Source organism: Euprymna scolopes, chromosome 27 (assembly GCF_053919585.1).
Source record: "Euprymna scolopes isolate OS-2025 chromosome 27, ASM5391958v1, whole genome shotgun sequence".
Lineage (NCBI taxonomy): Eukaryota > Metazoa > Mollusca > Cephalopoda > Sepiida > Sepiolidae > Euprymna > Euprymna scolopes.
In genome coordinates this window covers 79,366,003-79,384,379 of record NC_136508.1, presented here as the reverse complement: position 1 = coordinate 79,384,379, position 18,377 = coordinate 79,366,003, and the positions used below count along the sequence as shown (strand labels likewise).

The 18,377-nt window shown below is 32.2% G+C and overlaps 1 protein-coding gene across 2 annotated transcripts in view; it reads right to left on the bottom strand.

The window, feature by feature from the left end:
- Nucleotides 1–18,377, bottom strand: part of LOC145248938 (inactive tyrosine-protein kinase 7-like) — a 306,146-nt gene that overhangs the window by 95,117 nt on the left and 192,652 nt on the right. For both annotated transcript variants that reach the window (XM_080110733.1, XM_080110732.1), the window contains exons 3-4: nucleotides 8,772–8,907; nucleotides 3,942–4,105 (exon numbers count right to left, since the gene is read on the bottom strand). In XM_080110733.1, the coding sequence (XP_079966859.1) occupies nucleotides 3,942–4,105; nucleotides 8,772–8,907 (300 nt within the window). The remainder of the gene's footprint in view (nucleotides 1–3,941; nucleotides 4,106–8,771; nucleotides 8,908–18,377) is intronic.

The window sequence follows — 18,377 nt, the reverse complement described above, 5'->3', positions numbered from 1 at the left end:
TTCTGAGTCTTTAGAAATTTCTAATTATTTAACTATAAGATTGTTAGCTTCCCTGATTTTCGTAAAAACACGTTAAATGTGAAGATAATTTCCTAAACGTCAAGTACACTTGTGGATGATGATCTATCGATTTAAGCTTTACAATTATTTTACAATCAATAAATATTTATTATTTTATCATTGTTAGCAATGAAAGATTTTACTTTACTTTACACAAAATCAAATTAAAAAAAAGATAATTTAAGGAATCGGTCTTGGCATCGGAAAATAGGCATCAATTTTTCGATGCCGATTCCGATGCCGATTCCGATACCGCCAAATCTTCCGATTTTTTCTGATTCCTGATTCCGATTCCGATAATCGTCCCACCACTAATATATATAATAATAGATGTCTTCAAGTCTAACATAAACAAATTCCTGATGAACCGCCCCCCATATATATATATATATATATATATATATATATATACAAAAGTGGCGTAGAACAGGAGCTAAAGATTACAAGTTGTTCAAATTCTTATTCCAAAGCACTTGGTTGCATAAGGAAGAATGCAAAGTGAATTTGGTTAAAATGCTTTACATGATTTTTTTTTTTTACATGAAGGTCACCACTTATCATATGTGTGTATATATATATATGAAATGAGATATAAAGATAGACAGCCACTCGGGGATAAGGGTTATTTTGTGTACAGTAGTCAATGGGATAGTGTTGCATTATTCATTAGTATTGAGGACTTGATAAAGTGTCATTATTTGGGGGGGGGCGGTTCATCAGGAATTAGTTTATGTTTGACTTGAAGACATCTATGTTGAAGTCAGGAGGGAAACAGGCAAGCGGTAGAGAGTTCCACAGGCGTGAAGTTCTAAGAAAGAAGCTTTCTTCATGTAATCTACGTTTTGATTTAGGCACAGATAAAGAGTGGGGAAAATTTTTGACAGTGGTTTCAGCTAGAACAACTCCAAATCGCCTAATCAAGCAGGAAACAACACAAATGTTGTAATCAATGCATAAAACAATGGAAAACTATTCGATACAAACAACGATAAATGTAAATAAATTACTAGCGCGAAGATAGATGTCAAATTAGTCTGGTCCATATAAAGATAATAAAGTAAAGAAAATATAAAATTTATACCGACGCGTATTGTAACAGAGCGCGGACGCGAGTATGGCAGATGCATACAGCTACCGAGCCGTGTGCGCAGTGACGTCACGGCAAAGAAAAAAGAAAATATTATAAAATAAAGAACGTGTGCACAGACCGACGATAACGATCAGGTTCACGTTAGAGACGTATGTCACGTCACAATCGAGACAGGAAGTCACGCATTGCTGAAGAATGAGGAATAAAAGTCTTTCCTTAAAACATGAACAAGCAAGTAAAATTTCTTTCGTATTCCTTGTCTTTGTCTTCTTTCCTACACATTGACACTTGTTTAACGTTACAGTATTATCATTTTGCTACAAATAATGTGACCTGTTGAGTACAGCCATAAAGCTCGAGTTAGATTATTTGGAGCGAAAAAAGTTGGTTTGCAATATCAGTTTTAATGTAAAGAAAAAAAAAGATAACATCCAAAACGTGCTTATCTCTTTCTATGTTAATATGGTCACTTGCAAAATGGCGCGATCACCCTCTCGCTCGAGAAAGTACCCAACACCTGATTTAATCTTCTGCACTGGTAAGGACCAGATGTGTCTTAAGGTGAAGTACTGCCGACATATTTGTGGAGGCGCCGCTCAGAGTAATTCATCTGTTATGGACAGAGTAGAAAACCGACTTCGCAACCTAGTGGGGAATGATCTCTTGTAAACTATAGAACGTAATGCACGCACAAAAGATGCTGCTAGCCTCTCTCTACTGTATCCTTCTGTTTATGATAGACGTTAATACTTGATTCTTTTCGCTGTCCATCATTCACAATTTGCTTCGCTAATAATAATGAATTCTTCTTCTTGCTCTCTCTCCAATTATGAGTTAAAAACTTTTACGACCCTGATGCTTAGACATATATGAAAACACTTCAAAGGCTTGATTCTCTCTCTCCTCTTACCTTGAGCACGTGCTACAATGGAAGAAAGAGATTGCTGATCATGTTTTTATGCATCTAAAACCAAGCTTTTTCCATCATCAACGTTCTGAACTCCATCTGCTCAAATGAAATGAATGGCTCTTGTCTTGGGTAAGCTCTATATTTTGACAAGCTTCTGGGCTAGACCTTTACTTTTCATCTTGTCTTCAAGTTCAACATAAACAAATTCTTGATGAACCGTCCCCTTAAATAATCAAATTTACCAAATTTTTACTACTAACGATTACTAAGAAATCATCCCATTGACTACTGTACACTCAATAACCCTTATCCTCGAGTGGTCTTCGGGCATTGATAAGTGGTGACCCCTTTGTAAAAAAAAAAAAAAAAAACATCGTACGCATACAACAAATATGTTGGCAAGGTCGCTGGAAAATTGGTTGGATCATTCTGCCGTTCCAGTACATCTTTCGTTGCCGATGCAATCTGTCATCTGTATAAGAGTCAACTACATCCTAGGATGGAGTACTGTTGCCACATCTGGGCAGAGGCTGCTAGGAGTACCTCTCCTATCTTGATAAAGTTCAAAGTCGGTTTCGAAACTTAATAGGTAATGCCTTTCTTTTCTCTCCTGCAACCTCTTTCTCACAGAAATGATGCTGCTAGCCTATCTCAGCTCTATCATTATTTTCATGGCAAGTGTTGATCTGAGTTTTAATCTATGCCCCCCCCCCCCGTGCCAAACTGTGACAAAAACACTCATCTAGATAAAACCATTATCAATAACTTTCCCACTCTCTATCTGTCCTTAAACCTAAAGGTGGGCTCCATAAACCAAGCTTCTTTCCTAGAACTGCTCACCTGTGGAACTCTATTCCGCTGGCCTGCTTTCTATCTGACTACAATATGGTCATCTTCAAGTCCAATGTAAACAATTTCTTGTTGAACCGTCTCCTTAAATAATGAAATTATACCAAATTTTCTTTTACTAAGAATTACAACGTTATTGTCTCAGTGACTACCTAACACTCATTAACCTTATCCTCAAGTGGCCTTCAGACCTTGATAAGTGGTGACTCCTTTTTAAAAAAATTGTTTTAATATAATACTTTTTATTACCTTCAACTGATCATAAACATCGAGATAGAGAAGAGGAGAAGCGAGAGTGATTAATACTGTATCAAATAAGACCGTATAGTCAAAGGTGTACCTCATAGATAAAGAGTTAATAAAGATTACTTGGTGAGTTAATTGCAAATGGCGGCGAAAAGAACGGTCGAAATTAAGCTGTTGAATATTGTAGCATTTATTTCATGTGGTTAAAATATTTAGTGAAAATTCCACACGGGAAACAAACGTTGATTTACTTAGCTTTAATATAATAACATTATGAGGAATGTACTTTAAACTCATAAGCATCTTTGATAAAGCCGGGGTTCTATGAACACATAATGACGATAAAAATAAGTAGACGTTTATAAATGAGTGCGAGGAAAGAACAAGTAACCATGGCTACGACCTTTAGAAAGAGTGGTTATAATCTTCAGAAAAAAAGGGGCCACAGATAAATGACACGATATTCTGGAATAAAAAAAATGCATAGTATGTTGAGTAAAGCGAATATATACAGCTATTGGCACGTTGGAGTGTAGTGCGTAGTCTCTTGAGAACAACGATGGGAAATCGCTATAGACACGACCTGTTGAAATAACGAATATAACGTATAGAGAGTGAAAAAAAAGAAGAAAATGCGGACAAATTGACGTATCACATGAACAAAAATTATCGGGCGGAAAAGATTCAAATCCAAAAGATAAAACAATAAATATTTCAAGGCTCGCCATTGAGCAAAAACATCGATAATGCGTAGGCAGTAAATGGAAGATGTCACGCAATCCGTACCTTTAATGTTTAATAAGAAGTTCTCCTCGCTGTCACGTGCTCCGGCGATGTTCTCGGCGCGACACGAGTAGATTCCATTTTCAGATGCCGTTATGTGGGACAGCTTCAAGCGGGAATCTCCATCCATTATCTTGATTTTGTCGTTTTTCTCCGTGTTGAAAAGTCTTGGAAAGAGATTTGAAATAAATACTTTTAAAATGGTTTATACGACATGAACGCCATATTAAAATGAGTAGAAATACTTAATCAAATAGAGAATATGTATATAAATACATACATATATATATATATATATATATATATATATATATATAAATAGAGAATATGTATACATACATACATACATAATACATACATATATATATATATATATATATATATATATATATATAATTATTTAAATAAAATGTACAGAAATTTCTCGAGAGCTCTTTCGGCTATCATCTCGTCAGGAGAAATCGATAGCATTGAACACAATATTATTGGCGAAATTAAAGAGCATGGCGGGGGAACTTGACTGTTCCAGAAATTTTAAAAAAACGATTAAAAGAAAGATTTAATATGAAATTACTGCGTTTAAAAGTGACTAAAACTAAAACTTGGAACAACGTGGGAAAAAAAACGGGAAAAAACGGGGAAAAACGGGTCAAAGTTCCCCAAAGAGAAATAACGTTTTCGTTGTCTCCTTTTGCCAGCGTAAAGGAACACAAACGAAAACGTTATTTCTTAAAGGAGACAACGAAAACGTTATTTCTTAAAGGAGACAACGAAAACGTTATTTCTCTATAGGGAACTTTGACCCATTCTCCACCGGTTTTTTCCCCCTTGTTGTTCCAAGTTTTAGTTTTAGTCGCTTTTAAACGCAGTAATTTCAGATTAAATTTTTCTTTTAATCGTTTTTTTTTTTTCTTATTTCTGGCACATTCAAATTCTCCCGTAGTGCTCTTTAATTTCGCCAGTAATATTGTTTTGTATGCTACCGATTTCTCCTAACGAGATGATAGCCGAAGGAGCTCTCGAGAAATTTCCGTACATTTTATTTAAATCATTATATAAATTTTGTACCTGTAAACATTTATTTACATATATATATATATATATATATATATATATATATATATATATATATATATATGTATTAAGTTGAATGTGTGTCTGTGTCTGTGTCTGTGTCTGTGTCTGTGTGTGTGTGTGTGTGTGTGTGTGTGTGTGTGTGTGTGTGTGTGTGTGTGGTCACGAATAGGCTCCTATATGTTTGACTATCTTAAAAACTGATTACATATAATGATAGAATATGTATCGAGACACAGGAATGGGTATGTTTGATCTGCCAGAACGGTGGTTCATTAAAATTGTGGGGTCTGCGTTCGCGCCTGGTCCACAAAGTATGGAAATAAAAAATTTTAAAATGAAAAAAAAAACGTTTACAGGTGTCTTTGATATAGATGTACATAATGATACTTTGATAAATGTGTTTTTACTTAAATAGGGATGGTATAATAAAATTGCGGGGTCTGCGTTCGCGTCTGGCCTCCATAGAATGGAAATAGGCACACACTTAAATAAAGACTTTTCATATTTATCTGCGTAAGTATACTTTGATAATTATGTTTCAGTTTGAAGAAATATGGTATAATAAAATTATGGGGTGTTCGTTCGCGCCTGACCTCCATAAAATGGAAATATGTCACAAACTTAACAAGATTTTTTAATATAGATCAACAGAATATTGTGATACGTGTTTCAGTGTGAACAGGTATGGTATAATAAATTATGGGGTTTATCTATTTTATTTTTACTTTCATCATATTTTGCTTTGGTTTTGATACCCCCAAATTCGAAGCTATCTCTTTACAATCCTTCCTTTTCATACCCTATCATACTTTCATAAATCAGAGTCCATTTTCTGTATGCTGTTTTTGAACCCAGTCAACGACGGGTACTTTTGCTAGTATATATATATATATATATATATATATATATATATATATATATATATATATATATATAAAATAAATGGTAGTCTGCTTGTATTCATATGCTAGTAGTGGCAGACGTTTTTCTAGCAATTTATTTAATTTGCACTAAGACGGGTATTCGTCTAATATATATATATATATATATATATATATATATATATATATATTCGCTATTCGTAGAGGAATATAATGGAAGTTTTAAAAGCAATGCAGAAAGGAACGGAATCATGAGAGTAAAGAAAAGAAAAACAAACAAACAAATAGACGGGTATGTTCAAGTAGAGAAATATCTAATTGTTTATTCATCTACCATTCCTCACCTCGTTATATAATTAATTTGTAAAATTCGTTGGTATGTTCGGTGTATATAAAGTCCGTTGGTGGTCTGGAACTTTGATTAATTTTGGGAGAGAATACCTCCCATTTTCAAAAAGAAAACAAAAGTATATTCAAAAAGAAAACAAAAGTATATATATCGAATATACTTTTGGGGGGGTTGGGGGGTTGTTTTTTAAAGGGGGTATTTTATAACTTACTACCTAACTCTACCTCCGTATTGAGCACTGTTGAAGTAAATACTTAAAGTTTACGCATAAATTTATACTTTCGTATACTGATTTATGTGAGTAAATGAAGTAGTCATATATATATATATGCGTGCATGTGTGTGTGTGTGTGTGCGTGCGTATGTGTGTGTGAGGGAATATGTAGACAATTGTTTTTAATATGAATTTAAAAAAATTGGTTGTATATATATATATATATATATATATATATATATATACATACATATATATATATTAGACGAATACCCGTCCTAGTGGAAAGTAAATAAATTGCTAGAAAAACGTCTGCCACTACTTGCATATGAATAATGTTGATTTCATTACAATTAATTTCAAATATGTATATATACATAAGTCTAATGTTAAAATCTATACACGTATAAGCAAAACTAATTATTACAATTTCTTATCAGCTCATGCTTTTGATTCTGGTCGCTCAATACGGTTCAGTTGATAAGGCAACACTTCAGATGTTTCCCGGCCTTGGTTGAATGCCGTTTCAATGCTCCATTCTTATATCAGCTGACACCAAATGATCGGCACCATTTCCTTGACATTAATGGAATGTGTATTTTCAATTGAACGTTTTGTTATTTTTACTTATTGTACTTCTATCATTAATTGGTAGTAGTAGTAGTAGTAGTACTAGTACTAGTAGTAGTAGTAGTAGTAGTAGTAGTAGTAACAACCAAATAAAACAGTATAATTTCCTTTGGTGTCCAAAGCTAAGGTATCTTGATTACAATTTGAAGCAATTTGGCGTTCGGGTTTCGAATCTCAATGAAAAAAAAACTTGTCACACTTAATCACACTGTGATAGTGCGAAGTAACTACGTGTGTATGCCTATTTCTCTTTCACGCACACACATACACACACACACACTCTCTCTCTCTCTCTCTCTTTCTCTCTCTCTCTCTCTCTCTCTCTCTCTCTATCTATCTATCTATCTATCTGCATTTGTGTGTGTGTGTTATGCTTTACGTAATTTCTTTATTAGTTTGACGCTCGGAGATACCAGTTTAGGAAACGGCAATATTGTGAGTCGACAAATGAGGAATATCTAAAAGGTATCAATTGCATTTAATTGTTTTGCTTTACAGCATATCAACCTATATATTATTGAATTCGATTATTTTAGTAAAATGTATTGTGTTTCAAGTTCTTGATATTTTTAATGTTTTGTTTGTTGTTTGTTTTACAGCATATCAACTCTTTTCGAGTTATATAATGTCGAAATTTAGTCATTTTGTTAGTGTTTTAATGCTTAAAATTCTTTATACCGTCAAATATTTTTTCATTTTTAGTTTTTTGTTTTGTTTTTTTTTTACGGCATATCAATTCTTTTTGGCTGATATAATTTCAATAATTTTTATGCCAAATTCGGTCATTTTCATAAATGGTTGTATATTTTTATTATTTATATATTTACATATTTATTCATGGAATTTGGCTTCGTTTTGGTTGTTTTGTAGAGATTAATTGCTGTTTTTGTTTCGCAGAAGAGAATTTGAAAGGAAAAATAACAAAACAATAACGTGATTGTGTTTTGCATTTCGGGTCGGAAAGCCAGTACCTTCAAGCAAATCTGGTAGTATCGTCTTTTTTTTTGGGGGGGGGGTCGGGAGATTATGTACTAATCTAGTAGTTGTACTGATACTAATACGTTCAAGCAAAGACGGAAACGTATAGTAATATGAAAAATGTGTTTTTACACATTGTAACGGAAATCTAAATGCAAAAATGTATGAACATCTGGACATAATTCTCACACATCCTACGATATACATATATCAAAAGAATTTTAGGTAATTTATAAAAATCACGGCCATAGAAAACTGAGAGGAAAATCTATTTAGACATTAAAAGTAGTTTTACGCTGTTGTTGTTATATATTACTCGATAAGGAATCATTTCTATTAACACGCAGTTAGTATTATGCAACTAAAATTTAGAAAAGCACGCTTAAAATGTGCCTACGATATGTGAAACAGTCGAATAAAAAATAAAATGGCTACGGGATGTTGCTTCATGTTGTGTTTATCTAACAACGAAACTTGAATTTAAACTTGCAATGCCTCTTTAATAAAATTTATTAACCATAATGCAAACTAATAATATTAAACGGGAACAGTAAAATCAAACTACTTTTAATGTTTATAAAGATTTTTCTCGCTTTTATCCTTTATAAAATGTCGGATTTTAAGTTGTACATTATTTAATTTCATGACTACAAAGATATGGCGAAAACTATTTTCTACCAAAAACAACCATTTGAAATACTTACCTAAACTTGTTCTTGTACCACAAAATCGAGGGCGGTGGGTTGCCTGTTATTTGACACCGAAGTATAATGTCCGCCCCGGGTTTGATCTCGTCCCTCTGGGGTCGTTTTAACAGCACCTCCGCCGTTTCGTTGATCCCTAGTAAATAAAAACGAAATAAGTATTTTATTCCTGCACTAGGTAAAAGAACACAATATAAGTTTGTTTGTTTTTTATTTAAAAAGTCAACAAGCGACCTAACCTCACACACACACACACACACACACACTTAATACTCTAAATAAAAGTTAATATATGGTGTTCTTTCTATAGGTCATCAAAAATAATAATGATGGTTTCTGCTTTGGCATTTTAGGGCCGGTAATAATCAAAGATAGTAGTGTATTAACAAATGCATGTTAAATAAAGTACTTGTCTGATTCTGTGGCCATGTCTGCCATCAATAACTGTCATGACACTTAGTCGTAACTATATTTATTGTTTGTGAGCAAATCGATTTATTCTCAAAACAGCTAGATCAACTTATACTTTCACATGTTCATATGTGGAAAAATTACTGACGTAATTCGATGATTTCATACGAATATTGGCGCGAACACTGGCGAAGCAATATTTCTTTCATCATTTTTATTTGACTCTAGCAAATAACTAAAAAACGAAAAATTGATTATAAACGTCACCTTTTAATCTTAAAATGTTTTTAAAAAATAAAATTTAAAATGTTTTTATTTAAAAAAATAAAATTTAAAATGTTTTTAAAAAATAAAATTTAAAATGTTTTTATTTAAAAAATAAAATTTAAAATGTTTTTATTTAAAAAATAAAATTTTAAATGTTTAAGCTTGCGCTTCTTTCTCTTATAGTTTAGTTTTATTGTTAAAGATTAAGAATTTAACGCCGACCCATGATCCGGATATCCCGCTTTCATAAAAAGAAAGGCCGTTTCTGTTTAGAATTCTGTTTTCTACGTCATGTTTTTCTCATAATTATCGAAAATATTTGTTGGGGTGGGGGGGTGATTTCTTTTTCAATCACTGACGAATAATTAAGAAAAAAAGTCTAAAAAAACAAGCAAGTTTTGAATCCGAATCCTTTCGCAAGAAAATGAATTGGAAAAGGATAATATCGTGTTGTAAAGTTGTCCCAACTAATCCAACTTACCAAAAGCCAAGTCTACACGTTCCATTTAGAGAAAGATACACAAGTACAAATGGTAAGTTTCTATTTCAACGACAACATAACAATAATCCGCCTCTACGTGTGCTTGTTTGCATGTGTGTGTGTGTGTGTGTGTGTGTGTGTATATATAAATTTGGAATTAAATTCATTAAATTAAAAAAAAGGTTGTTTTTTTTTCCTTAATCCATGCATTTTCAATAAATGGCTCATCTCAGCGGAGAAAATGTTATTAGCAAAATAACGTTTACAGGCTGTCATAAATTTTGCCATTTAGCACATAGATTGAAAATCTATAAAGCTTGCATGAACAGCCTTAAAGAACCCAAAATAAAAAAGGGATATTCCTATGTGTAGTTAGATTCAATGAAGAAAACTGGAGCCACACTCGTAAGATCAAAGGCAATGAAGACAAGTTTAATCCACATGGAGAGTTTTTTTAAGTTCAAATGTATACTTATGAAACAACTCATAAAACGCGATAAGGTCAAATGTATTGCAGACTGTAATATTTCCATAAGCGTACTGTGGGAAGGATTTTTCTGTTTGCTAGATAAAGGTTGCTGAAAGGTTTCTCATACAATTCATATAGTTTAAATTAATATATTAAAAATTATGAGAATTATAAAAATTATAATAGAATATTGGCTATATAGTGACGGGGCAATTCCAATATTCCTCGATTCCGATGAAATTACGGATTCTATATCAAATTCTCGATTCCAATACAATTGCTGATTCCGATTCCAATTGTTTATAAAGCGAAAAATAATTAACTATAGTTGTTATTTTATCCTGTTTAACATAAAAACACACGTTATATGTGCAGATATTTTTTTTTCAAACGTAAAACAGCAAACTTTTAGAGGGGATGATCTGTAGATTTTTAGTCTTGATTTTTTTACCATCCATGCCAAGATTATTTTTTAAACAAATTAGATTTTTAAAAAAATACACTTAAAAGAATTGTTTTTGGCATCAAAAAATAGGTACATATTTTTCCGAATTTTTCGATTCCCAATTCCGATTATCCCTCAATTATATATATATATATATATATATATATATATATATATATATATATATATATATAGTTTTGTTTCGTAGATGTAGATTTACTGAGGCCGTGTTAAAGAGTCCTCAATGGAGGACAGAGCTGGTATATAGTGTGTTTATTATACAAACATTATTGGTCACATATGTGCATTCATGTTTCGGTGGAATCTCAATTCAGAAAGACCCACCTCATCAGACCAAAAAAAAATTATGTCATTTCTTGTCAGTCTGATGAGGTTTGTCTCTCTGCATTGAGATTCCATTGAATCATGTATGCACATATGTAACCAATAATGTTTGTATAATAAACAGGCTATATATATATATATATATATATATATATATATATATATATATATATATATATAAGAAAAAGTAGAAGAAAAGTTTTGATATTGTAGTGAAATGTGGCCATAAAAGCAACATACTAAATGTTAAACATCAAAACAGAAGTGTTTAAAAGGGACTATAAATTCATGCGAAAGTTTTAAAAAGTAAAAGAAACACACACAAAAAAAAGAATTTTGCCATCAAGTAAAATTCCCATCGCGAAAGAAACCAAATGTGGACCAGACGAATGCAATCAAAATATATAAAAAAAAAAAACTGAACAGCGATTAAATACAACAGAAAACTAAGAAAAAACACGATGACTAAAACTAAAAAATCAGCATGACCTCTTCTAGAGAAGAGTTCCCTTTTTAAGTAGCTTAGAGACCATGCTAGGAAATCTCCTTTCATAGCATTCCGAAGTCAGCATTGGGGCTGTTAAAACTGAAGGAGGAGACACTGTTACGATATATGTAATAATAGTCGGACACTATTCAATTACTATTATACGAAAAACTAAAGCAAAAATAAAAGAAGTATGCTAATGTACAGAAAATAAAATATTGTCAATAACCAAGTATGCCATAGCAGAAGTAAATAGTTCCTTTTTTTCGAATTGCCACAGGTAAGTGGTAACAAATAGTACCAAATTCAGGTAAGTAGTTCCGGTGAACTGCGGTAGGTATATCCAAACAAGTGAACAGTCTGAACTGAACATGTAACAATAATTAGTCCCATAGTTGAATGTGGAAACCATCTATATAATTACTGGATTCCACGGGGGCCGCTCCAAATAACATGCGACGGGTAGTACTGGAATACGACTGTAGTACCAACATCCTGTTTACGACCCAAGCTCCGGCAACTTCACGTCGGCATCACTCATCGGCAGGTTTCATAATCAGCCGAAAGATGCCGAAGCGATTAACAAATAAGTTGTCAGAAGACTATAATATCTAATGAAAGCATACGATTCTATTAAATCAAAAAAAAATCAAAACCAAAAATAACTTTCAACATGCCATGTCAACGATAAATCCTACTTTCTTCATATTAAAAATAGCTTTCTAAATAAGAACATTAGGAAGAGAGACACCGTGTTTTGAATCTGTCCGTCAGTCTACACTTAAGCATCTGCCGGTTGTTTACGTAATTTACAGGAAGGTGCCGACACGAAGTTGTTATTAATGTTTCATGATAATAATATTTTGAAATAACACGTCTGATTTCTAATTTATTTATAATTTATAAAATAGGTTGGAGTCCTTAGGTTCAACTACTTTACTAGAGAGGAGAGGATTGAATTCATTGATACGTTTGAAATAAATTATGGCATTTCAAAATATGAGTCACATTTATTAATTTATTTTTATTTCGAACTATTATTTTCATCTTTATTAGTTGTTGTTTTTCATCTTTTATTGGTTTGTTTATTCACAACGTTTCGGCCAACTAATTCCTCTGGCCTTCGTCAGGTGGTAACCGCGACGGATAGGAACTTCGAATCTCCTTACTGCATTCTCAGCCATCACTGCCATCCGTAGTTGTTGTTGTCGTCTCACCACATTTTGGCCAAGTAAACCTCTGGCACGCTTTTGGTGGGATTGAAACCGCTATCTTCAGACAATGTTCATCTAGAACTGTAGAGATTCAACGTCTCTATCAACTGCGCCACGGGCCCCGAAGGGCGATCAAGGTTGGATTCTTTGTGAAACGTTGTGAATAAACAAACCAATAAAAGATGAAAAACAACAACTAATAAAGATGAGCATAATAGTCCGAAATAAAAATAAATTAAGATATATAATGCTCATCTCAAAAATGAATTCCAATTAAGGAATAATATATATGAGTGACATTTGTTTTTAATTTTCTTACTAGCACTGATAAACTATTGACAAGATAAATTTCTAAATCTATGAATTGGAAGAAAGTTCAAAGAAGACATTGCCAAGACTGCTGCAAAGAAGGCGGACTCCTGCTACCGTGATAGAAACTTATTCACACTTATATCTCTAACACGCCACCGTTTGCCAATGCTTGAAGCATTGTTGTGAAATATGCTGGTGCATCAACTCAACAGAATCTGCATTGTTAGCCAAGCTCGAACCCCTGTCCCATCGCCGCAATGTGGCATCCCTCTTCTCGTCCTGCAAGTACTTTATCGGTGTGTGCTCTAACAAACTCAGAGCATTGGTGCCTCATAAACGTAAATACCCTGGATTAACTCAACAAGCAACAAAATCTCACCTCTTCACTGTACAGGTCTGCAGATGCTGGAAAGCCTTTATTCCCTGAATTGCTTGACGTTGGAATTATATCTTTGTTTCTCTGCTTCATTGTCGGTATTAAAATGCAAAAATTTAAATGTAATGTGATATGTCGTTTCTCAACTCTCTACGTAGAACGCCCTTATGACCGCTTTATAATCTCCTAACATTCCAGTGGCAATACACCATGTTTCAGGTGAATATGAATATTTTTTTTAATCTTATAAGTAGATTTTTCCTAATAGAGTTATATATCATGGAAAACAAAATGTCTAATCCGGTTACAATATTTCAATCATTTCAAAATGTCGAATTCTGGCAGCTGCATGAAATTTCGAACTAATCCACGGTGTAGTATAATCTTGTTTCGTTAGCCATGACTGGATAGAAGTTTAAATTCGCAACTGTATTTTTGCGTTTAGACTCTCAACAAGTTTTCCATTCAAATTCCCATTCAAATTCCCGTCCAGATTCCCGGAATCAACAGAAAGATTCCCGAATTCGACAAAATACATCTGAAGAAGGTTGGCGGTTACATCGGCCGAAATGTTGTGTCAATAAAACTCATGATGAGAATAGCAGTCTGAATAATCAAAATAATCCACATGATCAATCCTCATTTAAAAATTCAGAACATAAATTCAGGATCAGCTCCAAATTATAGTAGAAACGTTAATTGACGAAAACATGTTTGGATTTATCAGATGAGAAATATTTTAGACTACTTAATCGGTATTTTCGTGATATTTTCTGTACGGCTTGCTGAAATGGGAGTTTTAGTTGCAATAAGAGATGCCAAAAGAGGCATGAAAAATAAATAACGAGTCTCCATTAATTGATCAGGCGAGACAAATGTTTTGTTATGACGTTGTGTTAAACACAAATTGTTGATGTTATTTACATTGGGAGGAGAACCAAAATCATCTCATTCTTTTAAACCTGCTCAGCCATGTAATTGCATCAGAACACATCCTTAAACATCCTCTCTCTCTCTCTCTCTCTCTCTCTTTTTCTCTTTCTCTCTCTCTTTCTCTTTCTCTATCTATCTATCTATCTATCTATCTAGGTGTGTGTGTGTGTGTGTGCATATCTAGCAGTGTCAGAAATTTCGTGAAAATAGTGAATAATTCCACCCCATCTTTCCAAGCTTATAACTCCTCGAAAAATGTAATTCAAGCTCTAATTTTTTTTTCAATTAAAGGAGTAAGGACCAAGGTTTTATTTAAAAAAAAACAAAACAAAACAATGTGTTTTTTTTTTTAAAAGGTTTTAAACTTCGGACTTTACAGGTAAATTTCTAAAAAACTGATTTTTTTTTTTTGTTTTAAATTTGAATATATCATTTATTGACCTTTTCTCTTCAATTTGTGATATATAAACCTATTAAACATAAATTAATTATTTACTTTTTAATAGACATTTCAAAATGAGAGGCGTAAATTATTCGACCCCCTATCTTTCTAAGCTTATAACTCCTCGAAAAATGTAATTCAAGCCCTAATTTTTTTTTCAATTAAAGGAGCAAGGACCAAGGTTTCATTAAAAAAAAAAAAAAAAAAGACAAAAAGAAAAAATGTGTTCTTATAAAATAAGGTTTTAAACTTCGGACTTTACAGGTAAATTTCTAAAAAACTGATTTTTTTTTTTGTTTTAAATTTGAATATATTATTTATTGACCTTTTCTCTTCAATTTGTGATATATAAACCTATTAAACATAAATTAATTATTTACTTTTTAATAGACATTTCAAAATGGGGGGGGGCGTGAAAATGGGGGGGCGTGAAAATGGGGGGGCGTGAATTTAAAAAAAACGTTTGTCTAAAATATTATATTCGGTTTATTGGAAAGAACATAAAATTTCACATTGACCCTGAAAATATCGTAAAAATAGAATCAATAGAAAAATTTTGATAGATTTTTAAAATTTAAAAATTTAAAAATATTGAGTTTAAAAATTGAAAAATATTGAGTTCGGAAAATTCATTACTGTTTTAAAAAAAAAATAAAAATATTTTTATTACTTTTAAAACAACTGTAATAGTTTATTTTGGAAGTATAATCCATAAAGAAAATAAATAACCCACTTTTAACAGAGAAATTACGAGATTTTTATATTGTATTCGCAGTTTCGTGTTAGGGGTGTCAAAAATTCCTACAAAAATTCTGATACTGCTAGTGCATATCTTATTTGAAAACTATACACGATCTTGTTTATTGGGAGTACCCAGGTTCCATTGATTTGGTCATGTCGGATCTAACCCTAATCTTTGCTCCCTCTCTCTCTCTCTCTCTCTCTCTCTCTCTCTCTCTCTTTTATATGCACACGCACACACACACACACATATATATATGCACATATATATATTTATACACACACACACACATATATATATATATATATATATAAAGAGAGAGAGAGTGAGAAGAGAGAGAGTGAGAAGAGAGAGAAAGAGAGAGAGAGAGAGAAGTCATTAATTTGTTTATTTTGCTTACGATACATTTGAACGGAAAGCACTCTACCTAGATGCTGATTTAAAATAATATGTCCTAAACAATGTAATCCTGGGGAGCGACATATATAAGTATTTAAAATATAATTATTCACAGATAATGTTTTGTTGTTAGTCATTTTTTAGAAATTGCTCCAGATAATACATGAAGCCACGTGAAAAAAAAAAGTTCAAAATACTTCCTCGAAGTCAAAACCTAGCTAACAAGTATAAAATGGATAGATTCTGATCCAGTAAACAACAATCCTTTCCTTTTTATCAAAGAAGGTGGGGTTTAAACCACTTATCGGCGTGACTGAAACTAGCGAGAATCGAAGCTATGACACCAATATATATATATATATATATATATATATATATATATATATATATATATATATATATATATATATATATATATATATATATATGGAGAATATGTTACCCCACAAAAAACGCAAGGTTTATTACGTACAAAACAACATTTTGTAATAAACATCGAAGGAAAATCGCATCTGAAGAGTTGACAGGTTAGAAAATTTATATGGAAACATAAAATCATAGAATTGTCCTCTTGTTAATGAAAGGTAATGAGGATATCCACGACGAAATAAACGAAAGTTATATAAAGAAAATGTGAGTCTGAATTCAAAAAATCCTTAAAGAAAACTTAAATATCTATTCGGGAGAACTTGAATGCCTACTGAAAACCATGATCCCATATATATATATATATATATATATATATATATATATATATATATATCGTTCAAGGTTCAGTCACACTGATGAGTCCTATATGATGTGAAAAGGAAGCGGAAGGCCGGAGGCTCGACGTTTCGCCCGAATTATGTGGTCACACCTCTTAAAAAGTCCGCATAATTCGGGCGAAACGTCGAGCCTCCGGTCTTCCGCTTCCTTTTCACATCATAACATTTCACATGCATATTCACAAATTCATATATATATATATATATATATATATATATATATATATATATATATGCATATTCACAAATTCATATATATATATATATATATATATATATATATACATATATATATATATATGTATATATATATATATACATATTTTTACGGGCACTGATTTGTAGTCCGATGGTTAGAGCTGCTGACTGTCAACACGACGGTTGTAGGTTGGATGCACGACTGGGGAAAGATTTATGTCTAGCTGCAATGATGAGTAGTGAGATACAATGAAAGAGTACTACTGTATGTGGATGACTTTATATATATATATATATATATATATATATATATATATATATATATATATATATTCAATTCCCATTGGAGAGAACTTGAATGTTTAGCAAAGAGAAATTGAATGCTTAATGGAGAAAACTTAAATATCTACTCGGGAGAATTTGAATACCTACTGGAAACCATGACCCTATATATATATATATATATATATATATATATATATATATATATATATATATATATATATATATATATCGTTCAAGGTTCAGTCACACTGATGAGTCGTATACTGACAAAACATGTGTCCGTTAATAATTATATTTTTTAAATATATACGTCCTTTCCCCATCAAAGGACATATTGGCTAGCGAAAATTATTTATAATTAGTATTTAGGCACAGAGTTCTTTCTTTTCAAAAGTATCACATGGCATTTACCAAGAAAAAAATAGCGATGCACTTAATACTAGCGGAGGTTGGCTTAGTGGTAGAACTTTAGTACAGACTATTGGGTTCTTGTTTCTAATTTCGATGGGTCGTATGACGAAACATGTGACTTTGGATAATTGAGAAACCGTTTTTATTTTTTTCAGGCTACCGAAGTTAAGTAGCTTTGAGCCTAGTCATTACACTATGGGTAACCATTTGTGAATACCAGGTGCTGTATGTAAAAGGGCGTCGTTCATGTAAGGACTACAAAAATCTCGTTATCTCCCTTAACCGGGATATGCATGCGACTGGGAATCGCGTGTGAACTTAATATTCCTGTGAAATTTTCTCTTGCGAGTGAAGTCTGTTTAACGCGTCTAGGTTGACTACCGCTGGCGTATATGTTAATATATATATATATATATATATATATATATATATATATATATATATATATATATATACTAGCAGTTAAGCCCAGCTTTGCTAGGTTTCTATGCACTGTTCATAACTTTATTTGCACACATATATATATATATATATATATATATATATATATATATATATATATTAATATATTTATATATATATATATTAAAACGTTTGACTCATTTCCAGGTAAGCTACATCT